The sequence below is a fragment of the Triticum aestivum genome, chromosome 7D (assembly GCF_018294505.1).
Source record: "Triticum aestivum cultivar Chinese Spring chromosome 7D, IWGSC CS RefSeq v2.1, whole genome shotgun sequence".
Taxonomy (NCBI): Eukaryota; Viridiplantae; Streptophyta; class Magnoliopsida; order Poales; family Poaceae; genus Triticum; species Triticum aestivum.
In genome coordinates this window covers 143,574,707-143,591,447 of record NC_057814.1, presented here as the reverse complement: position 1 = coordinate 143,591,447, position 16,741 = coordinate 143,574,707, and the positions used below count along the sequence as shown (strand labels likewise).

The window sequence follows — 16,741 nt, the reverse complement described above, 5'->3', positions numbered from 1 at the left end:
GGAAAGGGGGTTCCTACAGGCAGTCGGCTCTGATACCAACTTGTGACGCCCCCGATTCAATCGTACACTAATCATACACGCAAATGTGTACGACCAAGATCAGGGACTCACGGGAAGATATCACAACACAACTCTAGACACAAATTAAAATAATACAAGCTTCATATTACAAGCCAGGGGCCTGGAGGGCTCGAATACAAGCTCGATACACAATAGTCAGCGGAAGCAACAATATCCGAGTACAGACATAAGTTAGACAAGACTGCCTTAATAAGGCAAGCACAAAAGAAGCAACGGTCGAAGAGGCAAGGCCTTCTGCATGGGACCTCCTAACTACTCCTAGTCGTTGGCGGTCTCCAAGTAGTGGTATCCGTCGGCGGTGGCATCTGACTCCAAGGATCCACCATCTGGTTGCAACAACCGGAAAGAAGGAAGAAAGGGGAAAAGGGGGTAGCAAAGCAACTGTGAGTACTCATCCAAAGTACTCGCAAGCATCAGATCTATACTAAGTATGCATTGGTATCAAAAGGAAGGGCTGTATCTGTGGACTGAACTGCAGAATGCCAGAATAGGGGGGAGGCCTAGCCTATCGAAGACTAGCATCTTCAAGTAGCTCCAAGTGTCTTGCAACATGTAGAAGAATAAAGAATAGCAGTTTATAATTAACAAACATGTTGTAACATTAACGCCCAGAGATCCTTCCTCGACTCCCTACGAGAAAGCAATCCCGGAGCAACATATCTCAAGTATCCATTTCTGGTTGTAATAGATCAGGATATAAGTCTGAACGTCCATTACCGTGGACACGGTACTCGAATATATATCTTCCCTACAGGGGTGCACCACGTTTTCCAACACGCTCGATCACTCTGGCCGGACACACTTTTCTGGGTCAATGCCCGGCCTTGGAAGATCAACACGTCGTAGCTCTACCTAGGCTCAGCAGAGAGGTCCCCACCGGTCTACATCCTAAGCACTACGGGGTCTGGGCCCATCGCCCGCTGCACTCCGGGTCGTTGTGTGCAGGGTGAATACCAGCGCCGCCAAGGATGGCCAGCACGATCCGACCATGCCATAATGCTGAACTGGACGTCTGACAAAGCTTCGGCTGATACTACGTCGTCGAGGCCCATATCTATTCTCGCGTGGTGGTTAGTGCGTAAATGCCAAAGGCAAACTCAGAACAATTACCCAAACCATAGTGTATTATTAGCTTGCGGAGACGAGCAGAGACTCACGATAATGTGACCCTGTCGCCCCGTCTCGAGGAAATACGGCAAGGGCTAGCCCAGCCCACTCGGGGGCGGCCTGCCGGCCCGGCCGTGCCTCGTAACCATCTTGCGGGTGCTCTCCGGGCCTGCCCGAGTTTCCCAAGGGCCTCAAGTAAAGTCAAGGTAACCGTGTGTCCAAACATCAAGGGGAAAACCCAAGGAATCACCCTCGGAGGATTCCACTCGATGTAATCATCAAGGTGAACGTAAGAGGGACCACCCTCGAGGTTCACACTTGAGGTGTTGAATGACAGAGCCGTATCGGGAATGGTGAAAGAGGAAATCACCCTCGATGACCCTGACCGATTAGCTACACTACAGAATTATCATCACGAGTGCGTTATGAGGGATCACCCTCGACACTCGATAGTAGCTCTGCAGAGTCGAACAACAAAAAGGGGCGTGATGTGATGTGAGGTGTCGGGCTCTGGTCGTCGATCACGTTGATCGAGTCGTCGATGATGAAGCAGGGGCAACAAGGACAAGGTGGGGGTCACTGATGGATCACTATCCAACCTATACTAAGCAGTTTAGGATAAGCATGTAGGTAACAATAAGCAGGTTACAAAAGCAGGCTATGCATCAAAATAGGAGCAATCAAATACAGTAGCAAAATCTAATGCAAGCATGAGAGAATGGAATGGGCGATATTGGGGTGATCAAAGGGGGGGCTTGCCTGGTTGCTCAGGCGAGAAGGAGGGGTCGTCGGTGACGTAGTCGATCACAGGGGCATCGGCATCGGTCTCGGGGTCTACCGGAGAGAAGAAGGGGAAGAAACAGTAAATACAGGGCAAACAGATGCATGACAAGCAATAAGCAGCACTAGGCGTGTTTCTAACGTGGCACTACACGCTACCGACAAAGGGGGAAACATCCGGGAAAGTTTTCTCGGAGTTAGGCATTTTCGGACAGAAAAACCGGAGGGGAAAAGTTCCATGTTCGCTATGCTAGGGGCATGTGACAGATGAACGGGCAGCGCATTCGGATTCGTCTCGTCGTTCTGAGCAACTTTCTTGTATAAAACGTTTTCATCCGAGCTACGGATTATTTTCTATGATTTACCAAAGTTTTAACTCATTTTCGGAAATAACAGAATTAAGTTAAATAGATAAAAGCCATTACTGTGTCAGCATGATGTCATCAGTCAACAGTCTGTTTGACTGGTCAAACTAGCACGTGGGTCCCGGTTGTCATTGACTAACACTAATTAACAGTTTAATTCGTTAATAAGTTAATTAGGTTAATTAACGGGATTAATTAAGTTAATTAATTAATTTTAATTATTATTACTTTTAATTCTTTTTTAAACAATTTTATTTTCATTTTTAGGGGCTGGGCCCCACGTGTAAGTGGCACCGGAGGCCATTCGGGGCGGGTGGCTTAACGGGCGCGGGCGTGCGGGTGCCGGGGAGCGGGCGCCCATGGAGGCCGGACCTGGGCACGGATGGCACTAGGGGCGGCTCATGCTCCGGCGGCCGGGCGCGACCTCCGGCGAGGCCACCGGTGGGCGCACGGGCATGGGCGGAGGGCCGACCAGGGGGCGGCCGCGCGGCGAGCAGCAGTTGCGGCAGCCACGCTCGGCGACGGTCGTGAGCTGCGGGCGGCGTGGGGTGCAACGACGACGCGACGAGTAGAGCAGGGAGCAATCCGGTGCGGCGGGCACTCGGTCAGGCGGCGACGGCCACTGAACCGACGACGGGGGAGAGAGAGGAGGGCGGACGGGGCTCACAGCGGAGCATAGGGAGGCGGCAGTGGGCTCGGGGAGGCGGACGGGGAAGCGACGCCGACGAGTTGGTGGTGAGCGTGAGCGGCGACGGTGTTGCGTCGGGGCTCGGGGCGCCGCGAGGTCGAGCCCCCGATCCAGCTCGTGTCGAGGGGGCGGGCTCCGTGCGGGAGGAGACGGAGAGGCTGGCGGTGGTGTCGGGAGGCGCGGCTGGGGCCGCGCCGGGGATGGGCGCCGGCGGCGGAGGCGTGGGATCGGGCTCCTCCCCGATCCAGGCGAGTGGGGAGGGAGAAATGAGGGAGAGAGTGGAGGTCGTGGGTGGATCTGGGGGGATATGGGGATAGGGTTCGGTCGGGTGTGGCCTATAGGCCAGGGGAGCGGGGCAGTGAGGGGGATCGTGCGGGGGAAAATATCTCAGGGAGCTGACGAGGAGGAGAGGGGGGGACTCGGTCTTATCCCCACGCGGCAGAAAAAGGAAAGGGTGAGTCGTGGGGTGGGGTTTTCGTGTTGAGCCAAGTGTTGGAGATAACATGATGGATAGTCCGGACAACCACATTCCCTGTGAGGGAGGGGATCAGGGCGGAGAGCGGAGCGGGTGGCGGATCGACACGAACATAGGGCAGGGGATCAGGGCAGAGAGTGGGGTGGTTGATGGGGGACTCCTCCTTGACGGCCCGTGGAGAAATACGGTGTGAAGGAGAGAGGGCGCCATGGCGAAGGTGAGGTAGGCGTCATCCGATTTTAGAAGAGAGCACTCCAGCGAGAAATGTATCTCTAGGAGAGGAAACCGAGCGGGAAGGGAAGGGTATGACAGGAAAAAAGAAAGGGCACGTCGTGGGGTGGGTTTTTGTGTTGGGCCCACATGTCGAAGATAACATAATGGATAGTCGGGACAATCACATTTCTTCCCCACATATGGTCTGGATTTGGGGGAGTCCGGATTATCTAGACGATTGAATTTTGGGGAGCCTATTAGCCTCCCATTTGATGTCCGAGCATGCCCGGATGTATGAGAAAGAAATGAGCTTCAACTTTGAAGACCACCTTAATGAATTGTTTGATTCACTTATATGCATTGTAGTCTATAGCAATGCACATGCGTTCTACTAGTATACTTAAAATGCGGGCATACACATTTTTGGGAGGTTCACTAAAAAAATGAGCCACTCAAACCTCAAACGTCAAGTACCCATGTACATCTCTACTCCTAATGGAGCAGTTGGTGAATAGTCCGCGCGGTTTATTTTCGCTGGTTTATTTTCGTCATCCCCCAACAACCGTTTTTTTCGTCATCATCCCATCTGTGCCAAAAAACCTTTGCCAAAAAAACCCGCTCGCCCAGAGCAGATCGATCTCCTCCGCCGACCAGACCTTCGAACGCCCGATCTCACCCCATCGCACGCCCGATCCACCCCTACTCCCCCTCCCCGGCCGATCCATTCCGGTGCCGCGGCCGATCCACCCCTACGCCCCCTCCGCGGCCGATTCACCCCAATGCCCCCTCAGCGGCCGATCCAAACCTTCGCCGCCGCGCTTGCAGGAGGCGGCTATCTGATGTGGGATCGGGCGAGGTGACGGGGCCGCGATCCCGATAAAGATACGCCGGCGATCACGACCCCGATCCGACGGCGACCCCCTTCTGGACACGCACAGGGTCTCGACAGGCGCTGCTCCCCTTTCAGTAGTAAGTAATGCAAGTTCATACACAATTGTACCCTTCTGAACACGCACAGGGTCTCGACAGGCGCTGCTCCCCTTTCAGTAGTAAGTAACGCAAGTTCATACGCAATAGTTATTACACAAGGTCATACAGAAAATCATATCAGGAGTCGGCGACTTGAAGGACGTGGACTGGGAGACCGAGACGCTCAGGATCGGGCGGCGATCCACTTCTGGACGCGCCCAGAATCCAACTTCTGCTGTACGATCCCGCGTGTCGTGTTCGCCGGAGAGATGCCTTAGCCAGCTTCCATTTGCAATGACAAAACACAGTTTCCTTTGTTCAAGCCATCCTCCCACACCACTCGCCCTCTTGAGATGGTCACCTCTACCATTCCCTACACCAATCAGACAGAAACATCCACAGGTTGGATATCGAGTATTATGTCGGATTAATAGTTGTGAGTTGTGGGGAGCCAACCTTTCCTTTTCTGCCCTCGTACACGTTCGTGTCGGACCTCGAATGGTGTGTGCGCGTGCCCATCGCGAAGCTCCTCTTGGGGTTCAGGATGATGATGTCTGCATCAGATCCCTCGAGGATTGCTCCTTTGCGAGGGTATATGTTGAAGATCTTGGCACTGAGAAGATTAGAGAGTAGTATGCATCATTATACTTTAAAACTGTTTGCTTCTTGTTTTGTTTTTCTGATTTTGTTTTGATGTAGCTATTGAATTTCTACACTACCATTCTATGCTTGTCACTCTCACATAATCGGTGACTGTGATCTTGCCGGTCTCCTGTACATATATTGAATGAAGTCAGAAAACAGAAATACCGGCAATGGAACCAACTTAGTACCCATCACGAAAAACAACATTTGAAATCAAAACTTACCACCATGCTATCCCAAATTATATGCATCCTTTCTTCAATACCTGGGATCAAGTAATGAAAAGAGAGATGCCTTAGCCAGCTTGCATTTGCAATGACACAACACAGTTTCCTTTGTTCAAGCCCTATGGCTTACCATTTACGCCATTGGGAATCTTCCTGAAATCATCAGAACCAAAAGCTTTCTGAGTGGAATTGAAGGTGCAATGATCAGTTCCCACAAGCTGCATAGGAACAAAGAACAGTTCAGTGCTTATTCAAGACATGTTTCCATCTCCATAGTAGACACGAACAAACAATATTTTCAGAAAATAATATTCCTTTTATAATTTACCACCTTGAACCATCTTCAAGCAGAGGCTAAACACCAGCTTGAAGCGCTTTATTTTAAAGACTACACAACTTCACACTTCAGGAAATTAAGGTGGGATTCTGGATTCAAGCGTGTCACCTGTAATCTACTCCTAATGGAGCAGTTGGTGAATAGTCCGCGCGGTTTATTTTCGCTGGTTTATTTTCGTCATCCCCCAACCATCGTTTTTTTCGTCATCATCCCATCTGTGCCAAAAAGCCTTTGCCAAAAAAAACCCGCTCGCCCAGAGCAGATCAATCTCCGCCGCCGACCAGACCTTCGAACGCCCGATCTCACCCCATCGCACGCCCGATCCACCCCTACTCCCCCTCCCCGGCCGATCCATTCCGGTGCCGCGGCCGATCCACCCCTACGCCCCCTCCGCGGCCGATCCACCCCTATGCCCCCTCCGCGGCCGATCCAAACCTTCGCCGCCGCGCTTGCAGGAAGCGGCTATCTGCTGTGGGATCGGGCGAGGTGACAGGGCCGCGATCCCGATAAAGATACGCCGGCGATCACGACCCCGATCCGACGGCGACCCCGTCTGGACACGCACAGGGTCTCGACAGGCGCTGCTCCCCTTTCAGTAGTAAGTAATGCAAGTTCATACACAATTGTACCCTTCTGAACACGCACAGGGTCTCGACAGGCGCTGCTCCCCTTTCAGTAGTAAGTAACGCAAGTTCATACACAATAGTTATTACACAAGGTCATACAGAAAATCATATCAGGAGTCGGCGACTTGAAGGACGTGGACTGGGAGACCGAGACGCTCAGGATCGGGCGGCGATCCACTTCTGGACGCGCCCAGAATCCAACTTCTGCTGTACGATCCCGCGTGTCGTGTTCGCCGGAGAGATGCCTTAGCCAGCTTCCATTTGCAATGACAAAACACAGTTTCCTTTGTTCAAGCCATCCTCCCACACCACTCGCCCTCTTGAGATGGTCACCTCTACCATTCCCTACACCAATCAGACAGAAACATCCACAGGTTGGATATCGAGTATTATGTCGGATTAATAGTTGTGAGTTGTGGGGAGCCAACCTTTCCTTTTCTGCCCTCGTACACGTTCGTGTCGGACCTCGAATGGTGTGTGCGCGTGCCCATCGCGAAGCTCCTCTTGGGGTTCAGGATGATGATGTCTGCATCAGATCCCTCGAGGATTGCTCCTTTGCGAGGGTATATGTTGAAGATCTTGGCACTGAGAAGATTAGAGAGTAGTATGCATCATTATACTTTAAAACTGTTTGCTTCTTGTTTTGTTTTTCTGATTTTGTTTTGATGTAGCTATAGAATTTCTGCACTACCATTCTGTGCTTGTCACTCTCACATAATCGGTGACTGTGATCTTGCCGGTCTCCTGTACATATATTGAATGAAGTCAGAAAACAGAAATACCGGCAATGGAACCAACTTAGTACCCATCACGAAAAACAACATTTGAAATCAAAACTTACCACCATGCTATCCCAAATTATATGCATCCTTTCTTCAATACCTGGGATCAAGTAATGAAAAGAGAGATGCCTTAGCCAGCTTCCATTTGCAATGACACAACACAGTTTCCTTTGTTCAAGCCCTATGGCTTACCATTTACGCCATTGGAAATCTTCCTGAAATCATCAGAACCAAAAGCTTTCTGAGTGGAATTGAAGGTGCAATGATCAGTTCCCACAAGCTGCATAGGAACAAAGAACAGTTCGGTGCTTATTCAAGAGATGTTTCCATCTCCATAGTAGACACGAACAAACAATATTTTCAGAAAATAATATTCCTTTTATAATTTACCGCCTCGAACAATCTTCAAGCAGAGGCTAAACACCAGCTTGAAGCGCTTTATTTTAAGGACTACACAACTTCACACTTCAGGAAATTAAGGTGGGATTCTGGATTCAAGCGTGTCACCTGTAATCTACTCCTAATGGAGCAGTTGGTGAATAGTCCGCGCGGTTTATTTTCGCTGGTTTATTTTCGTCATCCCCCAACCATCTTTTTTTTGTCATCATCCCATCTGTGCCAAAAAGCCTTTGCCAAAAAAACCCGCTCGCCCAGAGCAGATCGATCTCCGCCGCCGACCAGACCTTCGAACGCCCGATCTCACCCCATCGCACGCCCGATCCACCCCTACTCCCCCTCCCCGGCTGATCCATTCCGGTGCCGCGGCCGATCCACCCCTACGCCCCCTCGGCGGCCGATCCACCCCTATGCCCCCTCCGCGGCCGATCCAAACCTTCGCCGCCGCGCTTGTAGGAGGCGGCTATCTGCTGTGGGATCGGGCGAGGTGACGGGGCCGCGATCCCGATAAAGATACGCCGGCGATCACGACCCCGATCCGACGGCGAACCCCTTCTGGACACGCACAGGGTCTCGACAGGCGCTGCTCCCCTTTCAGTAGTAAGTAATGCAAGTTCATACACAATTGTACCCTTCTGGACACGCACAGGGTCTCGACAGCCGCTGCTCCCCTTTCAGTAGTAAGTAACGCAAGTTCATACACAATAGTTATTACACAAGGTCATACAGAAAATCATATCAGGAGTCGGCGACTTGAAGGACGTGGACTGGGAGACCGAGACGCTCAGGATCGGCCGGCGATCCGCTTCTGGACGCGCCCAGAATCCAACTTCTGCTGTACGATCCCGCGTGCCGTGTTCGCCGGAGAGATGCCTTAGCCAGCTTCCATTTGCAATGACAAAACACAGTTTCCTTTGTTCAAGCCATCCTCCCACACCACTCGCCCTCTTGAGATGGTCACCTCTACCATTCCCTACACCAATCAGACAGAAACATCCACAGGTTGGATATCGAGTATTATGTCGGATTAATAGTTGTGAGTTGTGGGGAGCCAACCTTTCCTTTTCTGCCCTCGTACACGTTCGTGTCGGACCTCGAATGGTGTGTGCGCGTGCCCATCGCGAAGCTCCTCTTGGGGTTCAGGATGATGATGTCTGCATCAGATCCCTCGAGGATTGCTCCTTTGCGAGGGTATATGTTGAAGATCTTGGCACTGAGAAGATTAGAGAGTAGTATGCATCATTATACTTTAAAACTGTTTGCTTCTTGTTTTGTTTTTCTGATTTTGTTTTGATGTAGCTATAGAATTTCTGCACTACCATTCTGTGCTTGTCACTCTCACATAATCGGTGACTGTGATCTTGCCGGTCTCCTGTACATATATTGAATGAAGTCAGAAAACAGAAATACCGGCAATGGAACCAACTTAGTACCCATCGCGAAAAACAACATTTGAAATCAAAACTTACCACCATGCTATCCCAAATTATATGCATCCTTTCTTCAATACCTGGGATCAAGTAATGAAAAGAGAGATGCCTTAGCCAGCTTCCATTTGTAATGACACAACACAGTTTCCTTTGTTCAAGCCCTATGGCTTACCATTTACGCCATTGGGGATCTTCCTGAAATCATCAGAACCGAAAGCTTTCTGAGTGGAATTGAAGGTGCAATGATCAGTTCCCACAAGCTGCATAGGAACAAAGAACAGTTCGGTGCTTATTCAAGGGATGTTTCCATCTCCATAGTAGACACGAACAAACAATATTTTCAGAAAATAATATACCTTTTATAATTTACCGCCTCGAACAATCTTCAAGCAGAGGCTAAACACCAGCTTGAAGCGCTTTACTTTAAAGACTCCACAACTTCACACTTCAGGAAATTAAGGTGGGATTCTGGATTCAAGCGTGTCACCTGTAATCTACTCCTAATGGAGCAGTTGTTGAATAGTCCGCGCGGTTTATTTTCGCTGGTTTATTTTCGTCATCCCCCAACCACCGTTGTTTTTTCGTCATCATCCCATCTGTGCCAAAAAACCTTTGCCAAAAAAACCCGCTCGCCCAGAGCAGATCGATCTCCGCCGCCGACCAGACCTTCGAACGCCCGATCTCACCCCATCGCACGCCCGATCCACCCCTACTCCCCCTCCCCGGCCGATCCATTCCGGTGCCGCGGCCGATCCACCCCTACGCCCCTCCGCGGCCGATCCACCCCTACGTCCCCTCCGCGGCTGATCCAAACCTTCGCCGCCGCGCTTGCAGGAGGCGGCTATCTGCTGTGGGATCGGGCGAGGTGACGGGGCCGCGATCCCGATAAAGTTACGCCGGCGATCACGACCCCGATCCGACGGCGACCCCCTTCTGGACACGCACAGGGTCTCGAGAGGTGCTGCTCCCCTTTCAGTAGTAAGTAATGCAAGTTCATACACAATTGTACCCTTCTGGACACGCATGGGGTCTCGACAGGCGCTGCTCCCCTTTCAGTAGTAAGTAACGCAAGTTCATACACAATAGTTATTACACAAGGTCATACAGAAAATCATATCAGGAGTCGACGACTTGAAGGACGTGGACTGGGAGACCGAGACGCTCAGGATCGGCCGGCGATCCGCTTCTGGACGCGCCCAGAATCCAACTTCTGCTGTACGATCCCACGTGTCGTGTTCGCCGGAGAGATGCCTTAGCCAGCTTCCATTTGCAATGACAAAACACAGTTTCCTTTGTTCAAGCCATCCTCCCACACCACTCGCCCTCTTGAGATGGTCACCTCTACCATTCCCTACACCAATCAGACAGAAACATCCACAGGTTGGATATCGAGTATTATGTCGGATTAATAGTTGTGAGTTGTGGGGAGCCAACCTTTCCTTTTCTGCCCTCGTACACGTTCGTGTCGGACCTCGAATGGTGTGTGCGCGTGCCCATCGCGAAGCTCCTCTTGGGGTTCAGGATGATGATGTCTGCATCAGATCCCTCGAGGATTGCTCCTTTGCGAGGGCATATGTTGAAGATCTTGGCACTGAGAAGATTAGAGAGTAGTATGCATCATTATACTTTAAAACTGTTTGCTTCTTGTTTTGTTTTTCTGATTTTGTTTTGATGTAGCTATAGAATTTCTGCACTACCATTCTGTGCTTGTCACTCTCACATAATCGGTGACTGTGATCTTGCCGGTCTCCTGTACATATATTGAATGAAGTCAGAAAACAGAAATACCGGCAATGGAACCAACTTAGTACCCATCGCGAAAAACAACATTTGAAATCAAAACTTACCACCATGCTATCCCAAATTATATGCATCCTTTCTTCAATACCTGGGATCAAGTGATGAAAAGAGAGATGCCTTAGCCAGCTTCCATTTGTAATGACACAACACAGTTTCCTTTGTTCAAGCCCTATGGCTTACCATTTACGCCATTGGGAATCTTCCTGAAATCATCAGAACCGAAAGCTTTTTGAGTGGAATTGAAGGTGCAATGATCAGTTCCCACAAGCTGCATAGGAACAAAGAACAGTTCGGTGCTTATTCAAGGGATGTTTCCATCTCCATAGTAGACACGAACAAACAATATTTTCAGAAAATAATATACCTTTTATAATTTACCGCCTCGAACAATCTTCAAGCAGAGGCTAAACACCAGCTTGAAGCGCTTTATTTTAAGGACTTCACACTTTAGGAAATTAAGGTGGGATTCTGGATTCAAGCGTGTCACCTGTAATCTACTCCTAATGGAGCAGTTGGTCAATAGTCCGCGCGGTTTATTTTTGCTGGTTTATTTTCGTCATCCCCCAACCACCGTTGTTTTTTCGTCATCATCCCATCTGTGCCAAAAAACCTTTGCCAAAAAAACCCGCTCGCCCAGAGCAGATCGATCTCCGCCGCCGACCAGACCTTCGAACGCCCGATCTCACCCCATCGCACGCCCGATCCACCCCTACTCCCCCTCCCCGGCCGATCCATTCCGGTGCCGCGGCCGATCCACCCCTACGCCCCTCCGCGGCCGATCCACCCCTACGTCCCCTCCGCGGCCGATCCAAACCTTCGCCGCCGCGCTTGCAGGAGGCGGCTATCTGCTGTGGGATCGGGCGAGGTGACGGGGCCGCGATCCCGATAAAGTTACGCCGGCGATCACGACCCCGATCCGACGGCGACCCCCTTCTGGACACGCACAGGGTCTCGACAGGTGCTGCTCCCCTTTTAGTAGTAAGTAATGCAAGTTCATACACAATTGTACCCTTCTGGACACGCATGGGGTCTCGACAGGCGCCGCTCCCCTTTCAGTAGTAAGTAACGCAAGTTCATACACAATAGTTATTACACAAGGTCATACAGAAAATCATATCAGGAGTCGGCGACTTGAAGGACGTGGACTGGGAGACCGAGACGCTCAGGATCGGCTGGCGATCCGCTTCTGGACGCGCCCAGAATCCAACTTCTGCTGTACGATCCCGCGTGTCGTGTTCGCCGGAGAGATGCCTTTGCCAGCTTCCATTTGCAATGACAAAACACAGTTTCCTTTGTTCAAGCCATCCTCCCACACCACTCGCCCTCTTGAGATGGTCACTTCTACCATTCCCTACACCAATCAGACAGAAACATCCACAGGTTGGATATCGAGTATTATGTCGGATTAATAGTTGTGAGTTGTGGGGAGCCAACCTTTCCTTTTCTGCCCTCGTACACGTTCGTGTCGGACCTCGAATGGTGTGTGCGCGTGCCCATCGCGAAGCTCCTCTTGGGGTTCAGGATGATGATGTCTGCATCAGATCCCTCGAGGATTGCTCCTTTGCGAGGGTATATGTTGAAGATCTTGGCACTGAGAAGATTAGAGAGTAGTATGCATCATTATACTTTAAAACTGTTTGCTTCTTGTTTTGTTTTTCTGATTTTGTTTTGATGTAGCTATAGAATTTCTGCACTACCATTCTGTGCTTGTCACTCTCACATAATCGGTGACTGTGATCTTGCCGGTCTCCTGTACATATATTGAATGAAGTCAGAAAACAAAAATACCGGAATGGAACCAACTTAGGACCCATCGCGAAAAAAAACATTTGAAATCAAAACTTACCACCATGCTATCCCAAATTATATGCATCCTTTCTTCAATACCTGGGATCAAGTAATGAAAAGAGAGATGCCTTAGCCAGCTTCCATTTGTAATGACACAACACAGTTTCCTTTGTTCAAGCCCTATGGCTTACCATTTACGCCATTGGGAATCTTCCTGAAATCATCAGAACCGAAAGCTTTCTGAGTGGAATTGAAGGTGCAATGATCAGTTCCCACAAGCTGCATAGGAACAAAGAACAGTTCGGTGCTTATTCAAGGGATGTTTCCATCTCCATAGTAGACACGAACAAACAATATTTTCAGAAAATAATATACCTTTTATAATTTACCGCCTCGAACAATCTTCAAGTAGAGGCTAAACACCAGCTTGAAGCGCTTTATTTTAAAGACTCCACAACTTCACACTTCAGCAAATTAAGGTGGGATTCTGGATTCAAGCGTGTCACCTGTAATCTACTCCTAATGGAGCAGTTGGTGAATAGTCCGCGCGGTTTATTTTCGCTGGTTTATTTTCGTCATCCCCCAACCACCGTTGTTTTTTCGTCATCATCCCATCTGTGCCAAAAAACCTTTGCCAAAAAAACCCGCTCGCCCAGAGCAGATCGATCTCCGCCGCCGACCAGACCTTCGAACGCCCGATCTCACCCCATCGCACGCCCGATCCACCCCTACTCCCCCTCCCCGGCCGATCCATTCCGGTGCCGCGGCCGATCCACCCCTACGCCCCTCCGCGGCCGATCCACCCCTACGTCCCCTCCGCGGCCGATCCAAACCTTCACCGCCGCGCTTGCAGGAGGCGGCTATCTGCTGTGGGATCGGGCGAGGTGACGGGGCCGCGATCCCGATAAAGATACGCCGGGGATCACGACCCCGATCCGACGGCGACCCCCTTCTGGACACGCACAGGGTCTCGACAGGTGCTGCTCCCCTTTCAGTAGTAAGTAATGCAAGTTCATAGACAATTGTACCCTTCTGGACACGCATGGGGTCTCGACAGGCGCTGCTCCCCTTTCAGTAGTAAGTAACGCAAGTTCATACACAATAGTTATTACACAAGGTCATACAGAAAATCATATCAGGAGTCGGCGACTTGAAGGACGTGGACTGGGAGACCGAGACGCTCAGGATCGGCCGGCGATCCGCTTCTGGAGGCGCCCAGAATCCAACTTCTGCTGTACGATCCCGCGTGTCGTGTTCGCCGGAGAGATGCCTTAGTCAGCTTCCATTTGCAATGACAAAACACAGTTTCCTTTGTTCAAGCCATCCTCCCACACCACTCGCCCTCTTGAGATGGTCACCTCTACCATTCCCTACACCAATCAGACAGAAACATCCACAGGTTGGATATCGAGTATTATGTCGGATTAATAGTTGTGAGTTGTGGGTAGCCAACCTTTCCTTTTCTGCCCTCGTACACGTTCGTGTCGGACCTCGAATGGTGTGTGCGCGTGCCCATCGCGACGCTCCTCTTGGGGTTCAGGATGATGATGTCTGCATCAGATCCCTCGAGGATTGCTCCTTTGCGAGGGTATATGTTGAAGATCTTGGCACTGAGAAGATTAGAGAGTAGTATGCATCATTATACTTTAAAACTGTTTGCTTCTTGTTTTGTTTTTCTGATTTTGTTTTGATGTAGCTATAGAATTTCTGCACTACCATTCTGTGCTTGTCACTCTCACATAATCGGTGACTGTGATCTTGCCGGTCTCCTGTACATATATTGAATGAAGTCAGAAAACAGAAATACCGGCAATGGAACCAACTTAGTACCCATCACGAAAAACAACATTTGAAATCAAAACTTACCACCATGCTATCCCAAATTATATGCATCCTTTCTTCAATACCTGGGATCAAGTAATGAAAAGAGAGATGCCTTAGCCAGCTTCCATTTGCAATGACACAACACAGTTTCCTTTGTTCAAGCCCTATGGCTTACCATTTACGCCATTGGAAATCTTCCTGAAATCATCAGAACCAAAAGCTTTCTGAGTGGAATTGAAGGTGCAATGATCAGTTCCCACAAGCTGCATAGGAACAAAGAACAGTTCGGTGCTTATTCAAGAGATGTTTCCATCTCCATAGTAGACACGAACAAACAATATTTTCAGAAAATAATATTCCTTTTATAATTTACCGCCTCGAACAATCTTCAAGCAGAGGCTAAACACCAGCTTGAAGCGCTTTATTTTAAGGACTCCACAACTTCACACTTCAGGAAATTAAGGTGGGATTCTGGATTCAAGCGTGTCACCTGTAATATTCCTGATGAAAGAGCAGCTTGAAGTGCTTTATTATGCCCTGCTTCCCGGATTGGAGGACTCATCACATACCTAGAAGCAAGATATGAAATAAGAGGAACCACAGCTACATAAACATATACTGATTGTGTGTGTTCTATTTACTTTGAAGCAGTTGCAAAGTCAGGATCCCAAAGCCAAGAATCATCAAGGACTAGCCCAGATACCACAGGTTCCCCGATGACTCTCTGACCTGCAAAGTTTGAGCTTACATCAACTTATAGTTGTTTCACAATTTGACACGCGTTGAAAATTTAAATCAACTTAGTACTTAGATTTGGGGTATTATCAATCCCGTGGGACCACTTAGTTCTGAAGCCCCAACAAGTTATTCTGGGACCGATCCAGTCCTGATTTTTTTTGTACAAAGCCGAAACTAGCCAATGTTCTGAAAGTAAATGTTCATAAAATAACTCTGTCTTAATTTGCATTGATGAGGAACTTGTTTGAACCAAATGGCCAGGCACCATACCTTCTCTTTTAGCCTTGGCAATCTCTTCCATTGCATCAGTACTCATCACATGAACAACATACAACGTTGTATTGACGAATTTTGCTAATCGAATTTCCCGTGAAGTTGCCTCGCCTTCCAACTGCAGAAAAGAAGAGAAAATTTGGCACCGAGGATGTTCGTCATGAACAGAATAGTCCAAGAATGCAGAAGAGAGTATGCACCCACCATGTTCCTTGACCATCACTTCCATTTCCCTCGAAACCTCATCATTCCACTTGGTAATGGCCATGTGAAATCCATAGTCCATAGCAGCCTTTTCTGCTTTGTGTTCGTAGGATTCCAAGCCCGCAGTCAAGTTCCCGTTCACTGGAATGACAAAGTCGATGTGCATAGAGTAGCTTAGGAGCTGTTTACGCATGTTGCTGAACATGTTTAGTTGCTGTACATGTTTGCATAACTGATTGTGCTGCTTTTACTTACTTTGATTGCTTGGTTGTGTGGCTTGTTCTGCTTACTTTGCACTGCCAAGAAGCAGCCTGTCCAATAAGCATAGTCTCCAAGTTGTCTCCAAGTTCACGAACGAAAGTGCATGAAACATAACAATTAAGAATCAGTCTGTTTACATAAAACCTCCCAACACGGAGGCCAGGAGTTGGATCCTGGGCGCGTCCAGAAGGGGATAACAAAATAAATGATTGACGGTAGACAACTTCAGTATGAAACATAACAAAATAAGATCATTAAGATGGTAGACAACTACAGTTCACAAGCCATTGTTAATAGTATGAATTCTTTGCTTGTAGGTAAGTATGGGGAATCCACAAAGCAAATCTGCGGAACATCCAACAGCGTCAGGTGTACCTAGAGGTAAATTTTTGACTAAAAAACTTGCCGCACATCTCAAGCTATATCCCGATTGTGATTTCCTTAAATGACGTTGTTTCAGATAATTTGGATTGGACAAATGATGGTGAGAACAAACTGAGTACCCCATTTATGACAGTTGGATTGTCAATTTACCATGATTTAATACTATTTATTTATCGAATTGATCTCGCTTACTTGTATGAATGACACTCAGATGGGCTGACACTTGAACTGTCTGGACAACCGATTCTTCCGGATATTGAACTTGTGGGTACTGAAGGTGTAGGATATCAGATGGCTGGGACAAACGTTGTTGATAATCACCCTATTAGTCCAGGTATGAGGCTGTGC

General features: G+C 49.1%; 2 protein-coding genes across 2 annotated transcripts; both read right to left on the bottom strand.

The window, feature by feature from the left end:
* Positions 1–5,393: 5,393 nt before the first annotated feature.
* Positions 5,394–11,365, bottom strand: LOC123170978 (uncharacterized). The gene is made up of 19 exons (XM_044588667.1): positions 11,286–11,365; positions 11,102–11,189; positions 10,969–11,009; positions 10,819–10,871; positions 10,556–10,712; positions 10,404–10,472; positions 9,294–9,381; positions 9,161–9,201; positions 9,011–9,063; positions 8,748–8,904; positions 8,596–8,664; positions 7,488–7,575; positions 7,355–7,395; positions 7,205–7,257; positions 6,942–7,098; positions 6,790–6,858; positions 5,681–5,768; positions 5,548–5,588; positions 5,394–5,450 (listed from the first exon to the last, which is right to left on the bottom strand). The coding sequence occupies exons 3-19, from the start codon at positions 10,993–10,995 to the stop codon at positions 5,394–5,396; spliced, it is 1,308 nt and encodes a 435-aa protein (XP_044444602.1). The 5' UTR covers positions 10,996–11,009; positions 11,102–11,189; positions 11,286–11,365.
* Positions 11,366–12,083: 718 nt separating this feature from the next.
* LOC123170977 (dihydropyrimidinase-like) lies at positions 12,084–15,941 on the bottom strand. The gene is made up of 8 exons (XM_044588666.1): positions 15,542–15,941; positions 15,175–15,262; positions 15,024–15,102; positions 12,901–12,988; positions 12,768–12,808; positions 12,619–12,671; positions 12,356–12,512; positions 12,084–12,272 (listed from the first exon to the last, which is right to left on the bottom strand). Exons 1-8 carry the CDS (start codon positions 15,939–15,941, stop codon positions 12,084–12,086), a joined length of 1,095 nt encoding a protein of 364 aa, XP_044444601.1.
* Positions 15,942–16,741: the final 800 nt, after the last annotated feature.

Excerpts from the sequence above, each read along its gene's own strand:
- LOC123170977 (XM_044588666.1), bottom strand. The coding sequence starts at position 15,941 with ATGCGTAAACAGCTCCTAAGCTACTCTATGCACATCGACTTTGTCATT. Across the intron at positions 15,263-15,541 it reads TGCCAAGGCTAAAAGAGAAG|GTCAGAGAGTCATCGGGGAA; the intron begins GTATGGTGCCTG and ends CAAACTTTGCAG. Across the intron at positions 15,103-15,174 it reads GACTTTGCAACTGCTTCAAA|GTATGTGATGAGTCCTCCAA; the intron begins GTAAATAGAACA and ends TCTTGCTTCTAG.
- LOC123170978 (XM_044588667.1), bottom strand. The coding sequence starts at position 10,995 with ATGCATATAATTTGGGATAGCATGGTG. Across the intron at positions 9,382-10,403 it reads GCTTGAACAAAGGAAACTGT|CTTGTGGGAACTGATCATTG; the intron begins GTTTTGTCATTG and ends GTTCCTATGCAG. Across the intron at positions 9,064-9,160 it reads TAATTTGGGATAGCATGGTG|GAGACCGGCAAGATCACAGT; the intron begins GTAAGTTTTGAT and ends ATATATGTACAG.